General features: G+C 44.3%; 1 protein-coding gene across 1 annotated transcript in view; it reads left to right on the top strand.

Annotated features, from left to right (window-relative positions):
- The first annotated feature begins 14,861 nt into the window (after positions 1-14,861).
- Rad23b (RAD23 nucleotide excision repair protein B) overlaps positions 14,862-20,713 on the top strand; it is a 54,354-nt gene continuing 48,502 nt past the window's right edge. Inside the window, exon 1 of the mRNA XM_006985268.4 lies at positions 14,862-15,103. Coding sequence (XP_006985330.1) covers positions 15,038-15,103 — 66 coding nt within the window. The 5' untranslated portion in view covers positions 14,862-15,037. The remainder of the gene's footprint in view (positions 15,104-20,713) is intronic.

Consider the following 20,713-nt stretch of genomic DNA (forward strand, 5'->3'; position numbering starts at 1 on the left):
GCACAGGGAGATTGTTTCAGCACATTGAACTTTAAGAAAAGATCTGTTTCACAATTTATTGCTAATAATTTTTTAACTCTTGCAAAACTGATGAGCAAATCAGTTCAGATAAGAAAAAGGAATGTTGCATTGCACAAACAGTACTGTTTAAACATAAAACGGGGAGGGAGGGGAATGCCGGGCCTTCGCCCCAGTAGCTGCCTGGTGACACCATGAAGCAAACGCATTTACCAAGTCATATTTAGGTGGCTAAACCAAGGAAGATTGTTTCCAGGATGTTCATGACAAGGCTTTGGTGAGTATGAGTTGAGAATCATCTATATGAGCCAGGCATGTTGGTGTACTTCTGTAATCCCTGTTCTGGGAGGCTGAAAATTAAGAGTTCAAGCTGGCGGTGGTGGCACACACCTTTAATCCCAGCACTCGGGAGGCAGAGGCAGGTGGATCTCTGTGAGTTCGAGGCCAGCCTGGGCTACCAAGTGAGTTCCAGGAAAGGTGCAAAGCTACACAGAGAAACCCTGTCTCGAGGAAAAAAAAAAAAGAGTTCAAGGTCATCCTCAGCTACATAACAAGTTCAAGGCCATCCTGAGCCACAGGAACCCCTGTATAAATAAATCAACAAACTATCTGTGTGACTAAATGTAGACAGCACAGAGGTCTGTATACTCACAGATAAGTACTAGGGGAATCAGGAATATTGGACACACAGGGTTGCTCTTTCAAAGGAAGGGAGGAATAACCTGTTATCAACGCAGAAGGCTGGGAGCAGATGTGGTTAATAGACTGGTAACCTTTGGGCTATCTGTGTGTCCAAGACCACACCCAATCCTCCCCTAGACCCTTATCAGGAGCTTGTTTTTCTCAGTCAGAGATTTATAGAGCCCATCTTTATGGGAGTGTCACATACCTTGCAAAGAATGTCAGTGCAATCGAATCTGATCTTTATTTAGCTTACTTTGTGCTTTATTGTGCACATGGGACAGAGTCAATTATCATCAGGAAAATTGTCACCAAATTGAGCTGTACTGAAATATGAATGAAATAAACTACTTGAGGTCAGACTCCCAAAGTTTGAACCAACACTGGCTACTTAGTTGTGTTGAGCTGAACTACCTTCTTGCCTCCCTCATAACTCTGCTGGCCGTGGTGGTGGTTGAGCTTTTCCTACTGTACACAAACCCATCCTAATGGCTTTCCAAAACATTGTAACAAAAGGAAATTCGCTGCCAAACTCTGAAACACTCCAGTCCACTTTGGTATCACTGGTGGGGATTAAGCTTGAACTGTTTTCAAGACAGGGTTTCTCCGTGTAGTTTTGGTTCCTGTCCTGGATCTCACTCTGTAGACCAGGCTGGCTTTGAACTCACAGAGAGATCTGCCTGGCTCTGTGTCCAAGTGCTGGGATTAAAGGTGTGTGCCACCGCTGCCTGGCCTGCTTAATTTTAATGCACACACTACCAGCAAATTTTGATTTGCTTTCTTTGACCAGTGGGTACGCTTTCTTTTCATTATTGGTTGAGTTCTTTCTCTGTTCAGGCCCACTTCTTGGTGTTTAAAGAATGTGAGTGAGCAAAACCGACCAAGATACCTGGGTTCTTGCAGGAAAGATGACATTAAAGAGTAGGTACAGCTGGGCAGTGGTGGCGCACTCCTTTAATCCCAGTACTCAGGGAGGCAGAGGCAGGCGGATCTCTGTGAATTCAAGGCCAGCCTGGTTCACAAAGAGAGTTCCAGGACAGCTAGGGTTGTCATACAGAGAAATACTGTCTTGAAAAACTAAGGGACAGAGAGAGAGAGAGAGAGAGAGAGAGAGAGAGAGAGAGAGAGAGAGAGAGAGAGAGAAGAAAAAATGAGTGCAATGCCAGCTATTTTGGAGTCTGAGGCAGGAGTACTGTGAGTTCAGGCCCAGCCTAAGTAATTTAGAAAGACCTTGTCTAAAAACAAACAAACAAAAATGTAAGGGGGTTCTCTTAGTTTCTGTAATAAAATATGCTGATAAAAGCAATTTAAGGGCCGGGTGGTGGTGACACACACCTTTAATCCCAGCACTCAGGAGGCAGAGGCAGGCAGAACTCTGTGAGTTCAAGGCCAGCTTGGTCTACAGAGGAGTGAGTTCCAGGAAAGGCTCCAAAGCTACACAGGGAAACCCTGTCTCAAAAAAAAAAAAAAAACAAAAAAAAAAAAAAAAAAAAAACAAGCAACTTTTTTTTTTTTTTAGGAGTGAGAACATAGCTTTATTAAAGAAAAGTAAGAAAGAAAATTTCTGAAAGTGGGAAGGGTAACAAGTGCAAAATATCTTTAAGAAGTTATTTAATCCTGGGAGGCAGAGGCAGGGGGGGTCTCTGTGAGTTCAAGGCCAATCTGGTCTATGTAGGTAGCTAAGGCAGCCAAGGCTTTATGGTGAGATTCTGTCTCAAAATAAATAAATAAAAAACTAGCCGGGCGGTGGTGGCGCACGCCTTTAATCCCAGCACTTGGGAGGCAGAGCCAGGCGGATCTCTGTGAGTTCGAGGCCAGCCTGGGCTACCAAGTGAGTTCCAGGAAAGGCGCAAAGCTACACAGAGAAACCCTGTCTCAAAAACCAAAAAAAAACTAACACTTAAACAATTTAGAACTTTTGGGCTAGATATTGTGCCTTACTTGCTGGAGTCTTTGCCTAGGATGCATGAAGCCAGTACAGTGTAAAAACAGTCATGATGGTTCACATCTGTAATCATAGCACTGGGCAGATGAGAGCAGGAGAATCAGGATTTCTAGGTTGTTCTTAGCTACATATTGAGTCTGAAAAAAATAAGGGCTGGAGGGATGGCTTATCGGTTAAGACTGCTGTTCCAGATGATCTGAGTTCAGTAACTCCAGCTTCTGTGAACCAGACATCTCACAGCTTTCTCAGACACCTGCTCAGGCATGCACACATGGAGACAAAATAAAATAAAATAGGGCCCAATGTGGTGACACATAGTTTGAGGCCAGCCTGGTGTCCCCGGTGAGACTGTCGCAAAACAAACAAGACAGAAAACCAAGCAACTTAAGGAACAAAGAATTAATTCTGACTCATAGTTCATACAATCCATCACGGTGGTAAAGACAGGCGGAAAGAGCTTGAAACAGCTGCTTTCACGGCATCCAAAATCAAGAAGCAGAAATTGATGAATGCACGCTGCTGCCCAGCTCCTTCTCTTCACTTATACAGTCCAGGATCCCAGCCAGGGAATGGTGCTGCCCACAGTGGCGGGTCTTCCCACTGCATCTAACGTAATCAAGATGACCACACACACACACACACACACACACACACACACACACACACACACTCACACACCCTCTGAGAGTTAACCTAAATAATCCTTCATTGGAGGCTTGTGTCCTGGGTGATTCCAGACTCTGTCAAGTTTACAATTAACACTAACCATTATAGGGAGGCTGGGGCCTGGGTTTGATTCTTAATATTGCAAAGAAACTAAAATAAACGGGGGAAAGAGGAGCGCAGGATAAAGAACATTCGGGACTTTTGGAGAGGAAGTATTGGGCCTCGTCATATTAAACAGGATGGTTAAGGTTTAGAGTGAAGTTGATTGAAAAGGTGAGATTGAGGCAAAGATTGGCAAGGTAAAGGAAAAGGCAGGTGAGGGAAGGAAGAATGAAATCTTCGGTGGCAATGGGGCCACACAGTCCAAGGGACAGTAAAACATGGAGAAGTGTGTCGCTCATAAGCCAGAAAAGAAAGCAGCTGAGACAGAAAGACAAATCAAGAGGCCTTTTAGACAATTTTAAGGACACCAGATTTACTATGAGGGCATCCATTAGAGGGTTGAATGAAAGTGAATATGTCTGATTTACACCATAGAAGAATCTGATCGACATTGTAAAAGAATCTAACTATTGTGTTTGGAACGAACTGTTAGGAGACAAACATAAAGCCTGATAGGTCCATGGATAGAGAGACCATGGTGATAGGGACTACAGGGGGTCCTTCAGCAGGGACCTCAGCAAGCTGACAGTGACTGTTGCCTCTGAGTGTCCAGCCTGGCACATAGAGGAACCAGGGGGTTTCCGTCATGGCTGTCTTCTCGGAGGGGTCAACTGATATCTCTGTGGAGTTACAAGTATGTGCTACTACATCTAGCCCAAAAAGATTTTTTTGTTTGTTTGTTTGTTTGTTTTTGAGACAGGTTTCTTTGTGTAGCTTTGGCTGTCCTGGAACTCACAGAGATCCATCTGCCTCTGCCTCCCTGAATGCTAGGATTAAAGGAGTGTGCCACCACCACCTGGCCCAGAAAAGAATTTAAGGGTCAATTGAAATGGTTTTTAAATATATTTTTGAGTTGTGGTATGTTTATGAATGCTTCGGCAATGAGTTGCAAACTACTATTACAATAAGAATTTGTTTTTAAAAAAAAAGTCTCATTCCCCAGTCTAGAACTTGAGAAGGAGCTTTATATCTGTAAAATTTATGTCATTAATTAATTAATAATCATCTTATGAAAGATAAGAGGAGCCTTTGCTCAATGGCTAGGCATCTGATTGTTATTGTGGTTTTAAATCTTATTTTAGTGTTTGTGATCATGTGACTCTGTGTTCTGGGCCCAGGGTGAGGCAAAATAGTATGGTGGCACAAATGAATGACCATGCCTAGTCAAATCATGATGGACAATAAAGACCAAATTCCATCTTGGTCAGTATTTAACATTTTAATAAAAACTTGTTTTAAATTTGGCCCAAAATAGTGGGACTTGTTTTTCTCTGGCAAATCTCAGGATTAACACAATGAAAGAAAAAAAAAGAAAGGAAGGAAGGAAGGGAAAGAGAGAGAGAGAAAGAGAGAGAGAGAGAGAGAGAGAGAGAGAGAGAGAGAGAGAGAGAGAGAGAAAGTAAGAAAGAAAGAATGAAAGAAAGAGAAAATGGAAAGGAACAGGACTGGTCCTAGGTATGGGGGAAGAGAGAGTTTATTGTAGATAAGTGGGAGAACATAGCCAGAGGCAGGAACACCTGGGGGAGTCTAGAGTGACCTGACCCTGAGCCATGCCGGAAATGGGGGAGGAAAAGGGAGAAGGCCCAGAGGGGAACCAGGTGCAGCAGCCAGGATGCCCAAGAGTAGACAAAAAGGCCAGGTAACCAAGATGATTGGATTATATAGGGAAGAGCAGCTGGGGGAAGGGCAGCCCAGCCCCTGTGCTGGAGAATTCAGGGCAGGGGGAGGGGATATGCCAGACAGAAGGGCCCTGTAACAGGTGGGGACTGGGGGGATCGAAAGGGGAACCTGGCAGCCAGGCCCACTTCGATAGGTTAAATAGGCACCTCAGCCAATTGTTCCAGTTTTGACACCTAACAGACAGGAAGCAGAAATACAGGTAGGAGCCAGGGCAAGAAATGACACTGCGTGACACACTCCTAGTGATACTTTTCCTCTATCCAGACCCTATCTCCCAGAGTTTCCATTACCTTTCAAAATAGAACTACCAGCCCATGTGCAAGCATTCAAGTTATGAGTCCATGGAGGACATTTCAGATTTAAGCTGTGACACTGCTACAGACCTCCAAAGGCTGCTGGTCATCTCATAATGTGAATGCATTTAGTCTGTGAGTCTCCAAAGTCATAACAATCAGTTCCTGAAGAGTTGAAGTCTCAGCAGAGACTCAAGGCAATCTCTCAACTGTGAGCCACTGCGGGGGGGGGGGGGGGGGGGGGGTATATATATACATACATATATATATATATATATATATATATATATATATATATATATATATATATATATATTACATAGTGTCAAGAGCTAGGGGTGTAGCTCAATAGGTAGATATTTTGCCTAGAATGCATGAAGCCCTGGGTTCTAACACAATCACCACATAAACTGGGTGTGGAGGTGCATGTCTGAATTCCAGAGCTTGGGAGGTTGATACAGGAGAACAGGAGTTTAGGGCCATCTTCCACAGCATAGCAAGCTCAAGGCCAGCCTGACCTACAAGCAACTCCAAAACAAAACATGACACAATAGCATAAAGTAAATAATCACTTTCCAATTGGGAACAGTGGGGGCATAGGCAGGAGAAATGGACCTAAACAAGATGCAAATCTAGCAAGGTGTCTTAGTTAGGGTTTCTATTGCTGGGATGAAACACCATGACTAAAAAGTAAACTGGGAAGGAAAGGGTTTATTTGACTTCCACTTCCACACTGCTGTGCATCACTGGAGGAAGTCAGGACAGGAACTCAAACAGGGCAGGAGCCTTGAGGCAAGAACTGATGCAGAGGCCACGGAGGGTACTGCTTACTGGCTTGCTGAGTCTGCTCTCTTATAGAACCCAGGACCACCCACTACCCCCCATGGACTGGACCTTTCCCCATTGATCACTAACTGAGAAAATGCCTTACAGCTGGATCTCAGGTAGGCATTTCCTCAACTGAGGCACCTTCCTGTTTGATGACTCTAGTTTGTGTCAAGTTGACACACAAAACCAGCCAGTACATAAGGCAATCATTAAATTTTGTAAAAGAACAATCAGACTGCAACCCACAGAACCATGGAGGCTATATATATAGCATGGGGGACACTAGGATGACTTTGGCTTATAATAAGTTTTGGTTTTACTCAATTACTGAGCAAGCCTCAATGAAACATTTCACTATTAAGATAAGAATTTATACTGTATCAAGCTGATAATAGAAAAATAAATAAATTAATTCATTTAAATAAATAAATAAATAAATAAATAAATAAATAAATAAGAATTTTGTAGTTCTATATTCAACATCCATGGCGTATGAAAGAACTGAGTGAGCTCCAACAGGCTGGGGCAGCCTGACCCTTGTGGTCTTGTCATTTACAGCCCACCCGGCCTCTGTCATAGGTTGACTCTATTCACTGTCTGCAGTTTTCATGTCAGACATTCCATGTTCTTGGGGGCTCCACTGTGGCTCAGATGTTACCTGTTCTGGTGGAAGCCCCACCTCTCTGCCCAGACCCTGCCCCTCAGAAAGTCACCCCAAACACGGCTCCTCCCCCAGAGATGCTCAAGATCACTCCCACAGGGTATTTAAACTGCACCCTAGAAAACAGGCACATGGTTTTTGGTCTCTCTTTCCAGTCTCTTTTCTAGGGGGCCAGAGAATCACCCAGGAACGCTTTACCCATTAAACTGGGGCTTTTTCTAATTCAGTCTGATTTGGATTGCTGCGTCCTCGGCTGAGAGGCTTATGGGGTGCAAAAACTTTTGTTTACTCTCACAGATCTGCATGCCAGCCTGTCAGGGCTTCCTTCACAGATCTTGATCGCACAATAGGGTGCTTGGTCTGGCAGACCTCCCTTTGAAAGGCAGATGGCAGCCTCATGACCCTGTGGCTCTTGCCTTCTGCATGCCTGCCAAACTAGCACCACTTGGACAGTGACAAGACTGTGTGGCCAGTTTGAGCAGTAGCCAGGCCTCCTGGAATCAACACTGTAGTGGCCTCTGAGTGCCCGGAGGGCTGAATACTGTCAAACACTTACCTGTGAGCTCCTAGGTGAGCTCTCTTCTCAAAGCAGTCTTTTCTTGTTTAACTGCATATCCCACCCCATCCACCTAAAAAAACATACTCTGCATTTTGTTCCTAATTCCTCACTGTAAAGCTGGCTAAACACAGCCAGCAATATCCATGCCAAAGCCTAAATGCTATGCTTTTTTTTTTTTTTTTTTTTTTTTTTGGTTTTTTGAGACAGGGTTTCTTTTTGTACCTTTGGAACCTGTCCTGGAACTCACTCTGTAGTCCAGGCTGGCCTTGAACTCACAGAGATCCGCCTGCCTCTGCCTCCCAGTGAAGTGATGGGATTAAAGGTGTGCGCCACCACCGCCCGGCATGTTATACTATCTTAAAACTTCCTCTGCCAAACTGATCACTGTGTGAATTAAATTTAACATCCTGCAAAACTCCCAAGATGTGCCCCAGGAAGCAAGGTGAGGTATTTATGGACCTGTCTTCTTGAGGCTACAATACTGGGGGCAGGGGAGGAAATGAAACATAGGCTGAGCATTGTGTAGTAACATTCCCTTTCCTGAGCAAGATTGATCTTTTTCATGTACTCAGTATCATCTGATGCATCGTATACATTTTGATTTTTTGCTTCTCTCTGACTTATCTGATTTTTCTTTTTATCCCACTAGAATACAAAACTCTTAAAAGGCTGTTTAGTCTCCTTCTGTATCCTCGAAGCCAGAACAACTCCTGGCACAAAGAAACTCAAAAACTATGTTGAATGAGTGAATTTTTTTTGACTCTCACCCTTTCATCCTGGTATTAAAAGACAGAAAATGAAAGGGACATGGGAGAGAGAGGAGCACCTCACCCTGCTAGCTAAGTCTCAAAACCCTACAAACAAGATTATGAACTGTTTATAGCAAAACCATATGCCTTCACTTCCTGTGGCTTATGTGGAGTGAGTTTCTTCGAACTCTTCTGACCTACATTTTTATCTTATCAGCCTGTCAACCTGTACAATTCACTTCATAAACCATCTTATAATCTCATTTACCAAAGTAGTGTAGATAAAAAGAAGTGGACCAAAACATTTTACTTAGTCTTTTAAGTACTTCAAACAATGTCACTTCCAAAGTTCCTTATATATTATATATATGTATGTATGTATGTTAAGACACTTAGAAGGTAATTCTTGAGGTGCAGTTACATAGTTCAGTGGTAGAGTGCTTGTCAAGCATGCATAGACCTTAGTGGCAATCCTTAATAGTGCAAAAGATTTTTTTTAAATATATCTTTCTGGACAAGTAGTGTTGGCGCTGGCCTTTAACCCTAGCACTTTGGAAGCAGGGACAGGTGGATCTCTGTGAGTTTGAGGCCAGCCTGGTTTACAGAAGGATTCCCAGGACAGCCAGAGCTGTTACACAGAGAAACCCTATCTTGAAAAACAAAAACAAACAAAAAAACTGTACTAAAACTTGTTTTTGTTTTGTTTTGTTTGTTTGAGACAGAGACTTACTATATAGCTCTGGCTGTCCTTGAACTTGCTTTCGATCAGGCTGGCCTTGAACTAACAGAGATAGCTTGCTTTTGCCTTCTGAATACTGGGATAAAAGGTGTGAAGGTGTGTGCTACCGTGCCCAGCTAAAACATTTTCTTAGCAAACTTCCACTTTGCTTCATATAGAAATTACTCACACCTCTTCGAACCTCACTCACAGTGCTGTGATTTAGATATCATTTGAATGTGTCTGACAAAGGTTCTTATGTTCACACTTAATTCTCATTTTGAGGCATTATTAAGAGGGTAGAAAACTATTCCAACTTTGCTATTTATTTTTACTTTTGTTTTTGAGACAGTGTCTTGCTGGTTAGCCCAGGTTGGCTTGGAGTTCAAGATCCACCTGCCTCAGCTCCCCAAGTAGTGCTGGGATGACAGGTGTGTACTATCACACATATGATCAGGACTCCATCAGGTCATTAGGGTGGAGCTTCCATTGAATACTAATGGCTTTATATAAAGAGAAACAAGACAGCCACTGATACCCCCACCCTCCCACCCACTCATTGTTTCTAGTGATGCCTTGTACTACTCCTGACACTTACCAGCAGGAAAATCTCCACCAGGTGAGGCATCTAGATCTAGACCTTATAGTTCTAAATAGGAGCCAAGTAAATCTTTTTAAAAAAGCTAATTACCCAGCCTCAAGCATTTTGTTACAGTAATGGCAAAATGGAATTACACACCTACCTGCCTATCTTCTTACTGATTCTATTTCCTGAAACCAATTGAGTGGTTTTCCCAAACTGCTAGTGCTGAGGCATTGATGGTAGAGTACCACAGCTGCCTTCCAGAATGCTAGTGAAATCCCTCACCTTGATGCCCTTTTCTTTAGCCTGATAACTGCAGAAGGGAGTTCTGGGGCTTTGCTGACAATTATCTCCCCTTAGTGGCCGTTGTGTTATGGCATAAAGATGACATCTTCTTATCTAGCATGTGAACTGTGGTACTCTGGGATTGGGCAACGGCATCCTATAAGGACTCAAACAATGTATTCAACCTATGCTATTGGGTCAAGAGTAGGTATGTGTGATGTCGAAGTAAAAACCACAGTTCTCATCTTAAAGGGAATAAGAGATCATTTATTCTGGAGCCATTCTGAGTGACAGTGGCCAGGGAACACAAATTTAGGTTACCCCAAATTCCATGTGCCAACACGGAAATAGTTTCATGAAGCTTTTATAGTTTTACAGAACTGAGAAAGTAATAAATCAAAGCAAATTTAAACTACATTGGTGGGTACATCAGGGAGGCAGGTACAGTGAGATGGGGGAAGCTCTTCTATAGGTTCAAGGTTCTATCTGATGGCATTCTCAGCTTTTGGATAGGTAGAAGCTAGTTGCCTAAGTCAATAGATTCTAAAGGCTTTTATCTGTTGCCACAAGATGTTAGTTCCAACACAGAGGGGCAAGGAATGGCTGTTCCAGAGGGCCAGAACTTGGCCCAAGATAAAGAAATTAGCTTCTGGATCTGGAACATTTCAGTCTCTCCACAGGACTGAAATTCTAACCAGCCAATCAGAGTCCTCTCAGGAGATTTCCTTCACAGCCAGGCACAGCTTCTTCCCTGAAGGTTTTGACCACAATAGCATGCAGTCTTTCTAGAAATCAAAAAATTACTCACACAAAATATTTAACACTGTACCACTCAGGATGCTGAGGCCCGAGCACAGCAAGTTCAAGATCAGCCTGGTTACATAGTTTCTCTCTAAACAGTAAGAACAGGGTTTGAGGTTTTAGCTCCGTGGTAGAGCGCTTGCCTAGCAAGCACATAGGCCCTGGGTTCGGTCCTCAGCTCTGGAAAAACAAAAAACAAGAACAGCAAGGAGAGACAGAGATGCCTCAGCAGTTAAGAGTGTTCTTTAAAGATTTTATTTTCAAAATTGGTGCATGTATTATGCCTAAGATTGTCTGATGGGGATGCTACCTTTTAGCTTTTCTTATTTATTTGTAAAATGTTTTGCTTTAAAATTAATTTTATTACTTTTAATAAAATTAAAATGATTTTTCCTGAAAGCTCTTTGTTGTGTACTGAAGGCAGCCCTGTCAGTGTGTTTCTGTGCTGTTAGGAGGGGGCCGACTGCTGTTCCCAGGCTGTGTTGACCAAAGCAAATGCGAAATCGGCTGACATCCTGTTGATAGCTACTTCAACAAACCATATTTTGGGCCTTTGTTTTTGTATATAAAGAAAATAAACGAAAATTTAAAAGAAAAAAAAAAGAGTGTTCTTTATTTTTCCAGAGGAATTGAGTTAGTTTCTCAGTATCCATGTTGGGCAGTTCACAATGGCCAGTAACTCCAGTTCCATGAGATCTCACACCTTCTTCTGGACTCTGAAGTCACCCACACATGCATCATATAATCACACACACACACACACACACACACACACACACACACACACACACACTCAAATAAAAACAACAACAAAATATCTTGTTTTATTTTATTTTGAGATAAGTTTCTCTCCGTAGCCCCGGCTGTTCTAGAATTAACTTTGTAGATTAGGTTGGCCTCTCAGAACTCAAGAGATCCTTTGCCTCTCAAGTGCTGGAATTAAAAGCCTGTGCTACCACTGCCCAGCCTAAAAATAAAAAATCTTAAGAAAAGAACTAGTGACCCAAGCTAGAGAAGAATCTGAAAATGAAAATTAGCCATTTAGCTATTGGGAAAGACAGAGTTTCCAGCCAAAGAAACTCCAGGCCGAGAGGGCAGAAACAGCTGTTTGAGAGATGAAGGCAAGGTGGTCCCCAGGACGGCAGTAAACAGGAGGAGACAGGGAAAGAGACTTTGGCAAGAGTCAGATCCTGAGGGCTCTCAGAGGCCAGGGACAGTTTGCATTCTATTCTAATGTACAACTAGGGATTGTTAGGGTTTGGATCTTAAATGTCTCCCTAAGGCCTGTGTGGTAAAGGTGGAGCTGCCAGCCAGTGGAGATGTGTGAGGTGGGAGGAAGTTAGGTTAAATAGGGGTGCGCTCTTGAAGGGAGTGGAGACCCTGTTTCTTTCTTCTCTTCGCTTCTGTATACCACAAAGCAAGCCACGCCTCCCCCCCCCCCCCCCGCCCAATACAACATACTGTGTGGGCCATAGGTCCAAAAAAATGCTCAAGCATCCATGGACTGACAGGTCTTAAACCATGAGACAAGAGAGATCTTTTTTCTTAAATTCATCACTGTGGCATTTTGTCTTATCGGGAAGTCGAACACAGAGATTAAGAACAAATGTTTTGATTTATGGTTTCAAAAGACAACTTTGATGCAGGATTGGTGGTACACCCTCTAATTTGAGACCTCAGGAGGCTAAGGTAGGAAAATTGCAACTTTCAGTTAAGCTTGGGCTATATAGTTGGGACTCTGTCTTAAGACCAAAGCCAAGCTGGGCGGTGGTGGCGCATGCCTTTAATCCCAGCACTTGGGAGGCAGAACCAGGTGAATTTCTGTGAGTTCGAGGCCAGCCTGGTCTACAAAGTGAGTTCCAGGAAAGGTGCAAAGCTACACAGAGAAACCCTGTCTCGAAAAAATAAAACAAAACAAAAAACAAAACAACAACAACAAAGAACCAAAGTCAAGTTGCAAGGTGGTGGTGATGCACACCTTTAGTACCAATACTTGGGAGGCAGAGACAGCAAGCTGATCTGAGTTCAAACCCATCCTGGACTACAAAGAGAGTTCCAGGACAACCAAGAGTACACATACAGAGAAACCCTGTCTTGAAAAACAAACAAAATCAAAAGAAGAAACAAAAAGTAAAACCCAAAGTTTAAGGTATTGGATATTGGATGCTTTGACTGCTGGATTGTGTTGGGGGTAGGAATTGGAATCAAAGACTCATTAGGAGACAGATGACTGATGTTGGTTGTAAAAGCAGAAATCAGGGAAAAATGGCTGAACTTGAAAGTTAGATTGGAAAGTAAAATTGTTAAGATTTGACAATGGTTTGGATGTGGTGGCTAGCCACATAGAGGAGTCAGAGGAGAAAGGAACTGAAGGATGAAGACTAGGTTTTGATCAGAGTACCTGGAGAAATGAAGATGTCAAGAATCAGGGGACACTAGGAGAAAAATGGTTTGCAGGGGAAAGTCCACAAGGAAGTCAATTGCTACCTTTGCCCATATATTTTTTTTCCAGAGTCCTGTTACACAGAGAACAATACTGCTTTTGCCTTTGGCTAACCCTAGGGCTAAAGTGAGAGGTTCCAGCTACCAGTTTTTCAGAGCAAGAGTTGAGATCACCTGGTGACTAAGAGTAGATCCACAGGAAGACAGAAGGCAGAGAATTAGATATTTATCACAGTGCCTGGAAGTATGTCAGTAGAGAGGGAGCTTGGCCAGGGCAAGTTCCATGAAATAATTATATCCTAGAATCCATGAAAATCCAAATATTGATATTGAGGATGCTGGCTCAGAGAAGTGGTTTGTAATTGTCCTCACTGTGGTCTGATTATAACTTTTTATTCATTCCCACTTTGTAAGTCTAACAGGGGTCACTGCACCAGTAAGAAGCAGCATACAGACAAGCATCTATGGTGTCACTTACTATTCTGGTGACTGGGTGCTTAATACTCGACACCTCTGCACTCCAGTCTGCTTATCTCAGTGTAAATGGACATACTACTAAAGCTAAACACTTAATTTTATGTTCCTTGACACTAAGACTTAAATGCATCATCACACTCTCTCCAACCATCCATGAGCTGAGTGACATCTCACTTTTACTGCTAGGGGACCAGAAGCACGTCCACCCATTCCTCTAATGTTTACCTTGTACCTACAACATGCCAGGCGCATTTTGTAGGCTCTGGGGTATACTGTGGACAGGACAAAATCCATGACATCGTGCAGCTTCAGCCTGGGCGTTAGGGTAAGGGAAGAGATGACACGCATGCTAAATACACGCATTGTAGAGTAATCAGAAGGTGATAAACGTTACAGAGAAAAGTAGAGCTGGATAATGGGGTCCGGAGAAGCTGCTAGTGTAAGTGGGGGTAGGCAGGATAGACTTCACCAAAAAGGCGACCTCTGAGCAAAGATTAGAAAGGCCCAAGTGTAAAGGAAAGCGCTTGGGGTGAGACAGAGGTCGACTGCTTAATATCCACCAACAACCCCACAACAGGGACAGCAAAACGAAGCACTGAAAGGCGTGACACAAATAGGCCTCCTTCTTAAATCCGCCTTTTTTTTAGATAGATAGGAGATCCCAAGGCTAGTGAGAGAACGCAAGGTTCGCGAGCAAGCAATCCAACGCTGGAGTCAGTGTCGCAGGATCAAAGAGGCAAGCCGCATTACAGAGGCTCCGCCGGCGGCGTGCGCCCCACCGGGGCCGGCCCCAGACAATCCTTCCACTGAGGCTCCGCCCGCTCCACCGCCCTCTGGGTTCCATGCTCCCTGCTCCGCATCCACTCCGGCCGGTCTCCACGTAGCCGTTCCCCGGCTACGGATTGCGCAATTCGGGCCGCTAGGCGGAGCCTGGACGTAGGCGGGGCGACGGGAGGCGGGCGGACGGGACGAGGCTGCCCCGAGCGCCGCTGCCCGCCATGTGCGCCTGCGCACGCCCGCAGCGCGCCACGGACACTCCGGCGCCGCCCATCGCCCCGCCTCCGATTCCCGGGCGGAGTTCCTGTTCACGCCTGCGCACTGCGTCGCCGCACCCCCGCGCCTGCTCAGACCGCCCGGGTCTGGCCCCATCCTCCGGGTTTTTTTTTCTGGTGGGGGAGGGGGCACGTCTCGGCGAGTCACGGTGATGGCGGCCACCATCCTGTGGTGAGGTAGCGGATTCTCTGCGGCTCTCGGGGAGACCCTCGCGCCGCCTGCGGGCCCGGTGGCTGGCGCGTGAGGAAGCACCGCGGGGCCGAGCTTGCGGGGAAGGCGGCAGGGACCGGCGGCGCGGCCAGGGAACGAGGGGCCCGGGGCGAGGGAGCCTCGGCGGGGCGAATGTGACAAGCCCCCCCCCCCCCCCCACCGCCTTCCTCCTGAGAGCGCGAGGACCGCGGCCACCCCGGGGCGCCCAGGCCCCGGCGCAGGCACCATGCAGGTCACTCTGAAGACCCTTCAGCAGCAGACCTTCAAGATCGACATCGACCCGGAGGAGACGGTACGCGCGCCGCAGGGCCAGGGCAGCCAGCGCGGGGCCCGGGTCGGGGTGGCGCGGGAGGGCCCCAGGGTGTGTGTGTGTGGGGGGGGTGGGGGCGTGAGGTCACCGCGGGCTTTGTGGGCCGGGAACCGGGAAGGCCTGGAGGCAGCTGGCGTGGAGCAGCACCGGGCCGCGCGGGCGCTGGAGGCCGCGGCCCGGAGCGCGTGGTCGTGGGGCCGGAGGGGGAGGGGGAGGGGAGGCCGGGAGGCCCCGGGGCGCTGGAGCCTGAAGTGCACGCACAGGTGGGGGAGGGCGACCCGGGCGTCGCCACCACCCTCCCGGGACCTGGTTGGGTGCGGAGGTCTTAGGGGGTCGGTTACCCAAGATGATGGGCCTTAAATGTGCCTGGTTTTGTCTGCAGCCGGGAGAGGTGGTGGGGGAAAATGAATTCTTGGCCTCTTAGAAGGAGCCCTTTTATTTATGTTTTGTCTTGGGTAGTTTTTACGTGCTTTACCCCCCCCCCTTCCCCAGCCCCCCTAGCCACCGAACCCACACCCGCAGGTAGATGACGCTTTGAGGTCTCGTTGGTGGTGAAGAATTTTTGCATTAGGAACCTTCAGATCCGGATTTAAACGAGTTCTCACCGTCGTCTTGGGAACCTGCACGCTCCTCGGACTCCCAGAACCAGTAGTATTTGAAGGGAGGGGGGAAGAAAAACAACTTTGTGTTCTCCAGTTAAAGCAGATTACACTTAACGAGTTCACGTGATAAATTCCAATGCTGTCGTCTTCAGTTCTGCCAATAAAAAGATGTACTATATTGAAGTTAATACAACTTTATGTCAGGAATTAAAAAAAAGTGCCATGCGTGTAAGTTTCCTCACGTGCTGTGGAATTGTAGTAAGCCAGCAAATTACTGCATATTTGTGGGTTTTTTTTTTTTTTTTAATGACTGATTCTAGTTTGGTTGAAGATCCACGGACGTGGTGTTAATTAAATAGGCCCGAGTTCTATTTGTGGCTCTGTAACTCGTTTACTACGACGTGGACAAATTACCCTGTTTCATTTTCTGAAACAGTCTGAAACAGGAATAGTACCAGCAGCGATGTGAGGATTAAATGGCATTTAGTTGGTTCATAAATGAGGCCTACTATGTAATCAATATAGATGTTTTTGTGAAGACATGGTGTTATTACCTATCTTATCTAATATTCTAAAGTCTTATATGTCTTATATTTTTGGTTGTGAGCCTAGCCTTTAACAGCTGAGCCATCTCTCCAGCCCTAATATTCTAAAGTCTTATACATCTTGAATACGAAGCTGAGAATACCTACCTTTTTGAAATTGTGGCACAAAATGATTTTATATGCAATTATTTAATTTGCAGACGTATGCAATAATTCTTGAAGGTACAGAAAATACCAATTACGTATGGGAATTCTGCAGTCTTCTCAGAAGCAGTAGTTATAACCTAGTGGACTGTGAAAGTTGAAAAGTGCCTGGCTGGAGATGTAAGCATCTGTGAGTCCCCAAGGTCCATCACCAGCACCTTCAAAAAAATTACAAAACAGTTACCTGCTTAATGATGTTAAGCAAAATATGTAAAATGCCTGATTGGCTTTGGTTTATTGGGGGTGATAAATGATATAAGTCAACTTTTTGAGTTTATAATATTAATTTATCCCAGAATCACTAGAACAGAGAAATAGGTCTTACTTTATTTCTTTAATACATACATTTGTTGGAGTTTGTAGTAACTTCACACTATTGAAATAACTAAATAAGTAAATAAATAAATAACACTGTTTTGTGTGTGTGTGCTGTATAAAATTTGTGCCACACTTTAGCCCCTCTACATGTCTGCTATTATCTTAAAGCTAATGCAGTATTAAATTATTCCTTTTTTTTTTTTTTTTTTTCGGTTTTTGGAGACAGGGTTTCTCTGTGTAGCTTTGTGCCTTTCCTGGAACTCACTTGGTAGCCCAGGCTGGCCTCGAACTCACAGAGATCCGCCTGGCTCTGCCTCCCAAGTGCTGGGATTAAAGGCATGCACCACCACCGCCCAGCATCAGTATTAAATTCCTAACTGCACTTAATGTTTGGAAGTTTATTTCCAGGGGATGTAATATTTTACACTTTAGAAATAAATGTTTGGTAAGTTGCTAGTGACTTCTTTAACTTAGAACAAATATATAATTTGTTGCTATTAATGTAATATAAAAATCAGTATTGCAAAAAATGTTTTATAAGGCATGTTTTGATTCCATATTGCTTGCCTCCCCGTTTCTTTGTGCCGGGGATCCAGTCCAAGGACTTTTGGGCTTTATGCACACTAGACAAGCTTTGTACCAGTATTTGCACCATAGCCTCTTTATTTACATCTAATATAGTGAGTTTTGATTAGCACACATACATTTTCTCTTTTATTTTGTTTATTTGTTTAGTTGCTCATGTATTTGAACGGTGTTTCATTATGTAGGCCTGCCTGGCCTGGCCCCCACAGAAAACTACCTGCCTCCACCTCCCCTGTGCTGGGATTAAAGCTGTGTGCCACTGCCTAGCAAGGTTTAGAGATTAGTTGATATTTTTTGTTTTGGTTTTCCGAGCCATCTCAGTGTAGCCCTTTCTGACTTGGAGCTCTCTTTATAGACCAGGCTGTCCCTGAACTCAGATTTGCCTGCCTTTGCCTCACTCAGCGCTGGGTTTAAAGGCTTGTACCACCACACCCAGCTCAATTTTTTTTGATACAATGTTTTAAAACATTATTTAGTAAAGATTATTTTAACTATGGATGATGAGAAATACTTTGTTTCTAATTTGTTACAAAAATGTAACCAGGGATTTTAGAAGAAGCTCAGTTTGGGGGATTTATAAGTGGATAAGTTCATGCCATCAAGCCCAATGACCTAAATTCAATCCCCTGGACCTGCATGGTAGGAGAGAACTGGCTTCTGAAGGTTGTCTTCTGTTGGGCAGTGTGGCACTTGGGCACCCATCCCCGTGAATGAATGAATATGTTTTAAACTAGGATCTTAGAAATGCTTGCATTTACATATGTTGTCCTTGGAAACTTAAAGTTTTGTGGTTACAGGTTTGTCCTTAACTAGTTTTTACTTAGAAGGTCTGAGGAAATTAACTTAAGGCACCTTATTTAGAAATTCTTGGGAGTGCCGGGCATGGTGACCCATGCCGTTAACCCTAGCACTTGGGAGGTAGATGCAGGTGGATATCTGAGTTCAAGGCCAGCTTGTAGGTGGATTTTTCTGTCTCTCCTGCCAGCTCCCAAATCACAATAGACTTATTAAAGCTCAGCTGATAGCTTAGTCTTGTTCCAAACTAGCTCTCACAACTTAACCCATAATTTTATTGATCTACATTCTACCACATGACTTTTACCTCTATCCTGTTTTGTCTGACTGATTTTTTTCTGCTCTATCTGGATCCTCCACCCTCCTTCCCTGCACCCTCTGCTCCAAAAATCCTGCCTAGCTATTGGCCGTTCAGCTTTTTATTAAACCAATCCTGTTGATACATTCACAGTGTACAAAAAGATTATTCCACAGCCGGGCGGTGGTGGCGCACGCCTTTAATCCCAGCACTTGGGAGGCAGAGCCAGGCGGATCTCTGTGAGTTCGAGGCTAGCCTGGTTTACAAGTGAGTTCCAGGAAAGGCGCAAAGCTACATAGAGAAACCCTGTCTCCAAAAAACAAAAAACAAAAAAAAAAAAGATTATTCCACAACACTAGCCTGATCTACAGAGTTCTAGAACAGCCAGAGCTACACAGAGAAGCCCTGTCTGGAAAGACCCCTTTAAAAAAAAAGAGAGAAACTCTTGGGACTTTGACATGAACATGCACAAAATGAGAAAGAATTGAGAGCTAAGGGCACTCTTGGAGTGATTGATTCATTGCTGAACTAGTCAGTGATGAGTGAACTCCGCTGGTGGTGCTTAGCACATGGGGACACTGAAGTCATGGTTTGGGTTTTCTGGGAGTTTTATCACCTAGTTGAGGATCAGTGGCTAAAGGGCAAGGGGCATGTTTTATTTGCTCTTGCATTTTGAAAGCTGAAAGTCCCTCTGATTTTTTTAAAATGACAAGATTAAAAAACAATTTGAGATTTTATTTTTGTGTGTGGGTGTTTTGCGACCGTAAGTCTTTGCCACCTGTGTGCAGTGCCTGTGGAGGCCAGAAGATGGCATCAGATTCCCCTGGACTGGAATTAGGGACTGTTGGTAGTTACCATATGGGTGTTGGAATTTCAACCTGGGTAACCCCTGAGCCACCTCTGAACCCCACAAGACTTTTTTTAAGCACTTACTACTTTGTGCATTTACTTGGCTGTTACCATATACTGTTTTCATCATTACCCTTTTTTTAATGATAGTAACACATTTTTCTTTATGGAATAGCTGAGCATTAAGCAAATTGAGAAGTGTTGAGTGTAAGAGGAGATGTTTTTAAGAAAAGATTTGCTTCATTTTTTTATAGTGTTGCAAGTAGATGATTACTGAAAAAATGATGAAGGAATTTTAAGCCCCTTGTATCACATGCTAGTGTAATTTTGAAGTGTCTAATAGACCACCACTTCTGTAAACTTTTTGTTGTTGCTTTGTTAGTTTTGTTTTTTGAGTGTCGGTCACTGTATAGACTAGGATGGCTTGACTCTGGTGATTCTCTTGGGGTCACAGGCATCATTGCTGGATGGTATAAAACAGCGGTTCTTAACCCATAGGTCACGACTCCTTGGGCATTGAATGACCCTTTCTCAGGGGGACACATGTCATATCCTGCATATTATATTTTTACATTATGATCCATAACAGTAGCAAAATTACAGTTTATGAAGTAGTCACGAAAATAATTTTATGGTTGTAGGTCATCACAACATGAGCTATATTAAAGGGTTGCAGCATTGAGGAAGGGTGAGTGTTAATATTCTGATCCTGCCTTTTTGGCTACACCCTATGTCCTGTCGTAAAAGCCCATTTTTTTTTAAAGATTTATTTATTTTTTATTATGTGTACAGTGTTCTGTTTGCACATATCCCTGCAGGCCAGAAGAGGGTGCCAGATCTCATAACAGATGGTTGTGAGCCACCATGTGGTTGCTGGGAATTGAACTCAGGACCTTTGAAAGAGCAAGCAGTGCTCTTAACCTCTGAGCCATCTCTCCAGCCTGTAAAAGCCCATTCTTAAGGGAAAACTGCCCCATTTCTCTCTCTTCTGCCTGCCACTTTCCTTCCACAAGGCGCGCACCTCTCAGAACTCCTTGCCAGCCTCTATCTCCCTCTTTTTCTCCCCCTTCTCTCTTCCCCTCACCAACTAAAACTCTTTACTGAGCGCTATCTGTATGACATCTATCTCTTACCCACCACTGGGCGCCTTGGCTCTACCTGCAAGGATTACCCGCCAGCACGTGTAAATCATAATAGTGAGAACCACTGGTTTAAAAATCCTTAACATTTCTGGATAAGATTCGAGGAGAAAATAGACATTTTTAAGAAGCATGTGCTTTGGAAAGTAGCTCACAGTGATGGGTATAATCCCGGGCTGCGGGCTGCTGACCGGCTGCTGGAGGACCAACAGGAAAGGGCTGCCAGAAACTGATTTTGTGGATAACACTCTTCCTTT

Source organism: Peromyscus maniculatus, chromosome 2, assembly GCF_049852395.1.
Source record: "Peromyscus maniculatus bairdii isolate BWxNUB_F1_BW_parent chromosome 2, HU_Pman_BW_mat_3.1, whole genome shotgun sequence".
Lineage (NCBI taxonomy): Eukaryota > Metazoa > Chordata > Mammalia > Rodentia > Cricetidae > Peromyscus > Peromyscus maniculatus.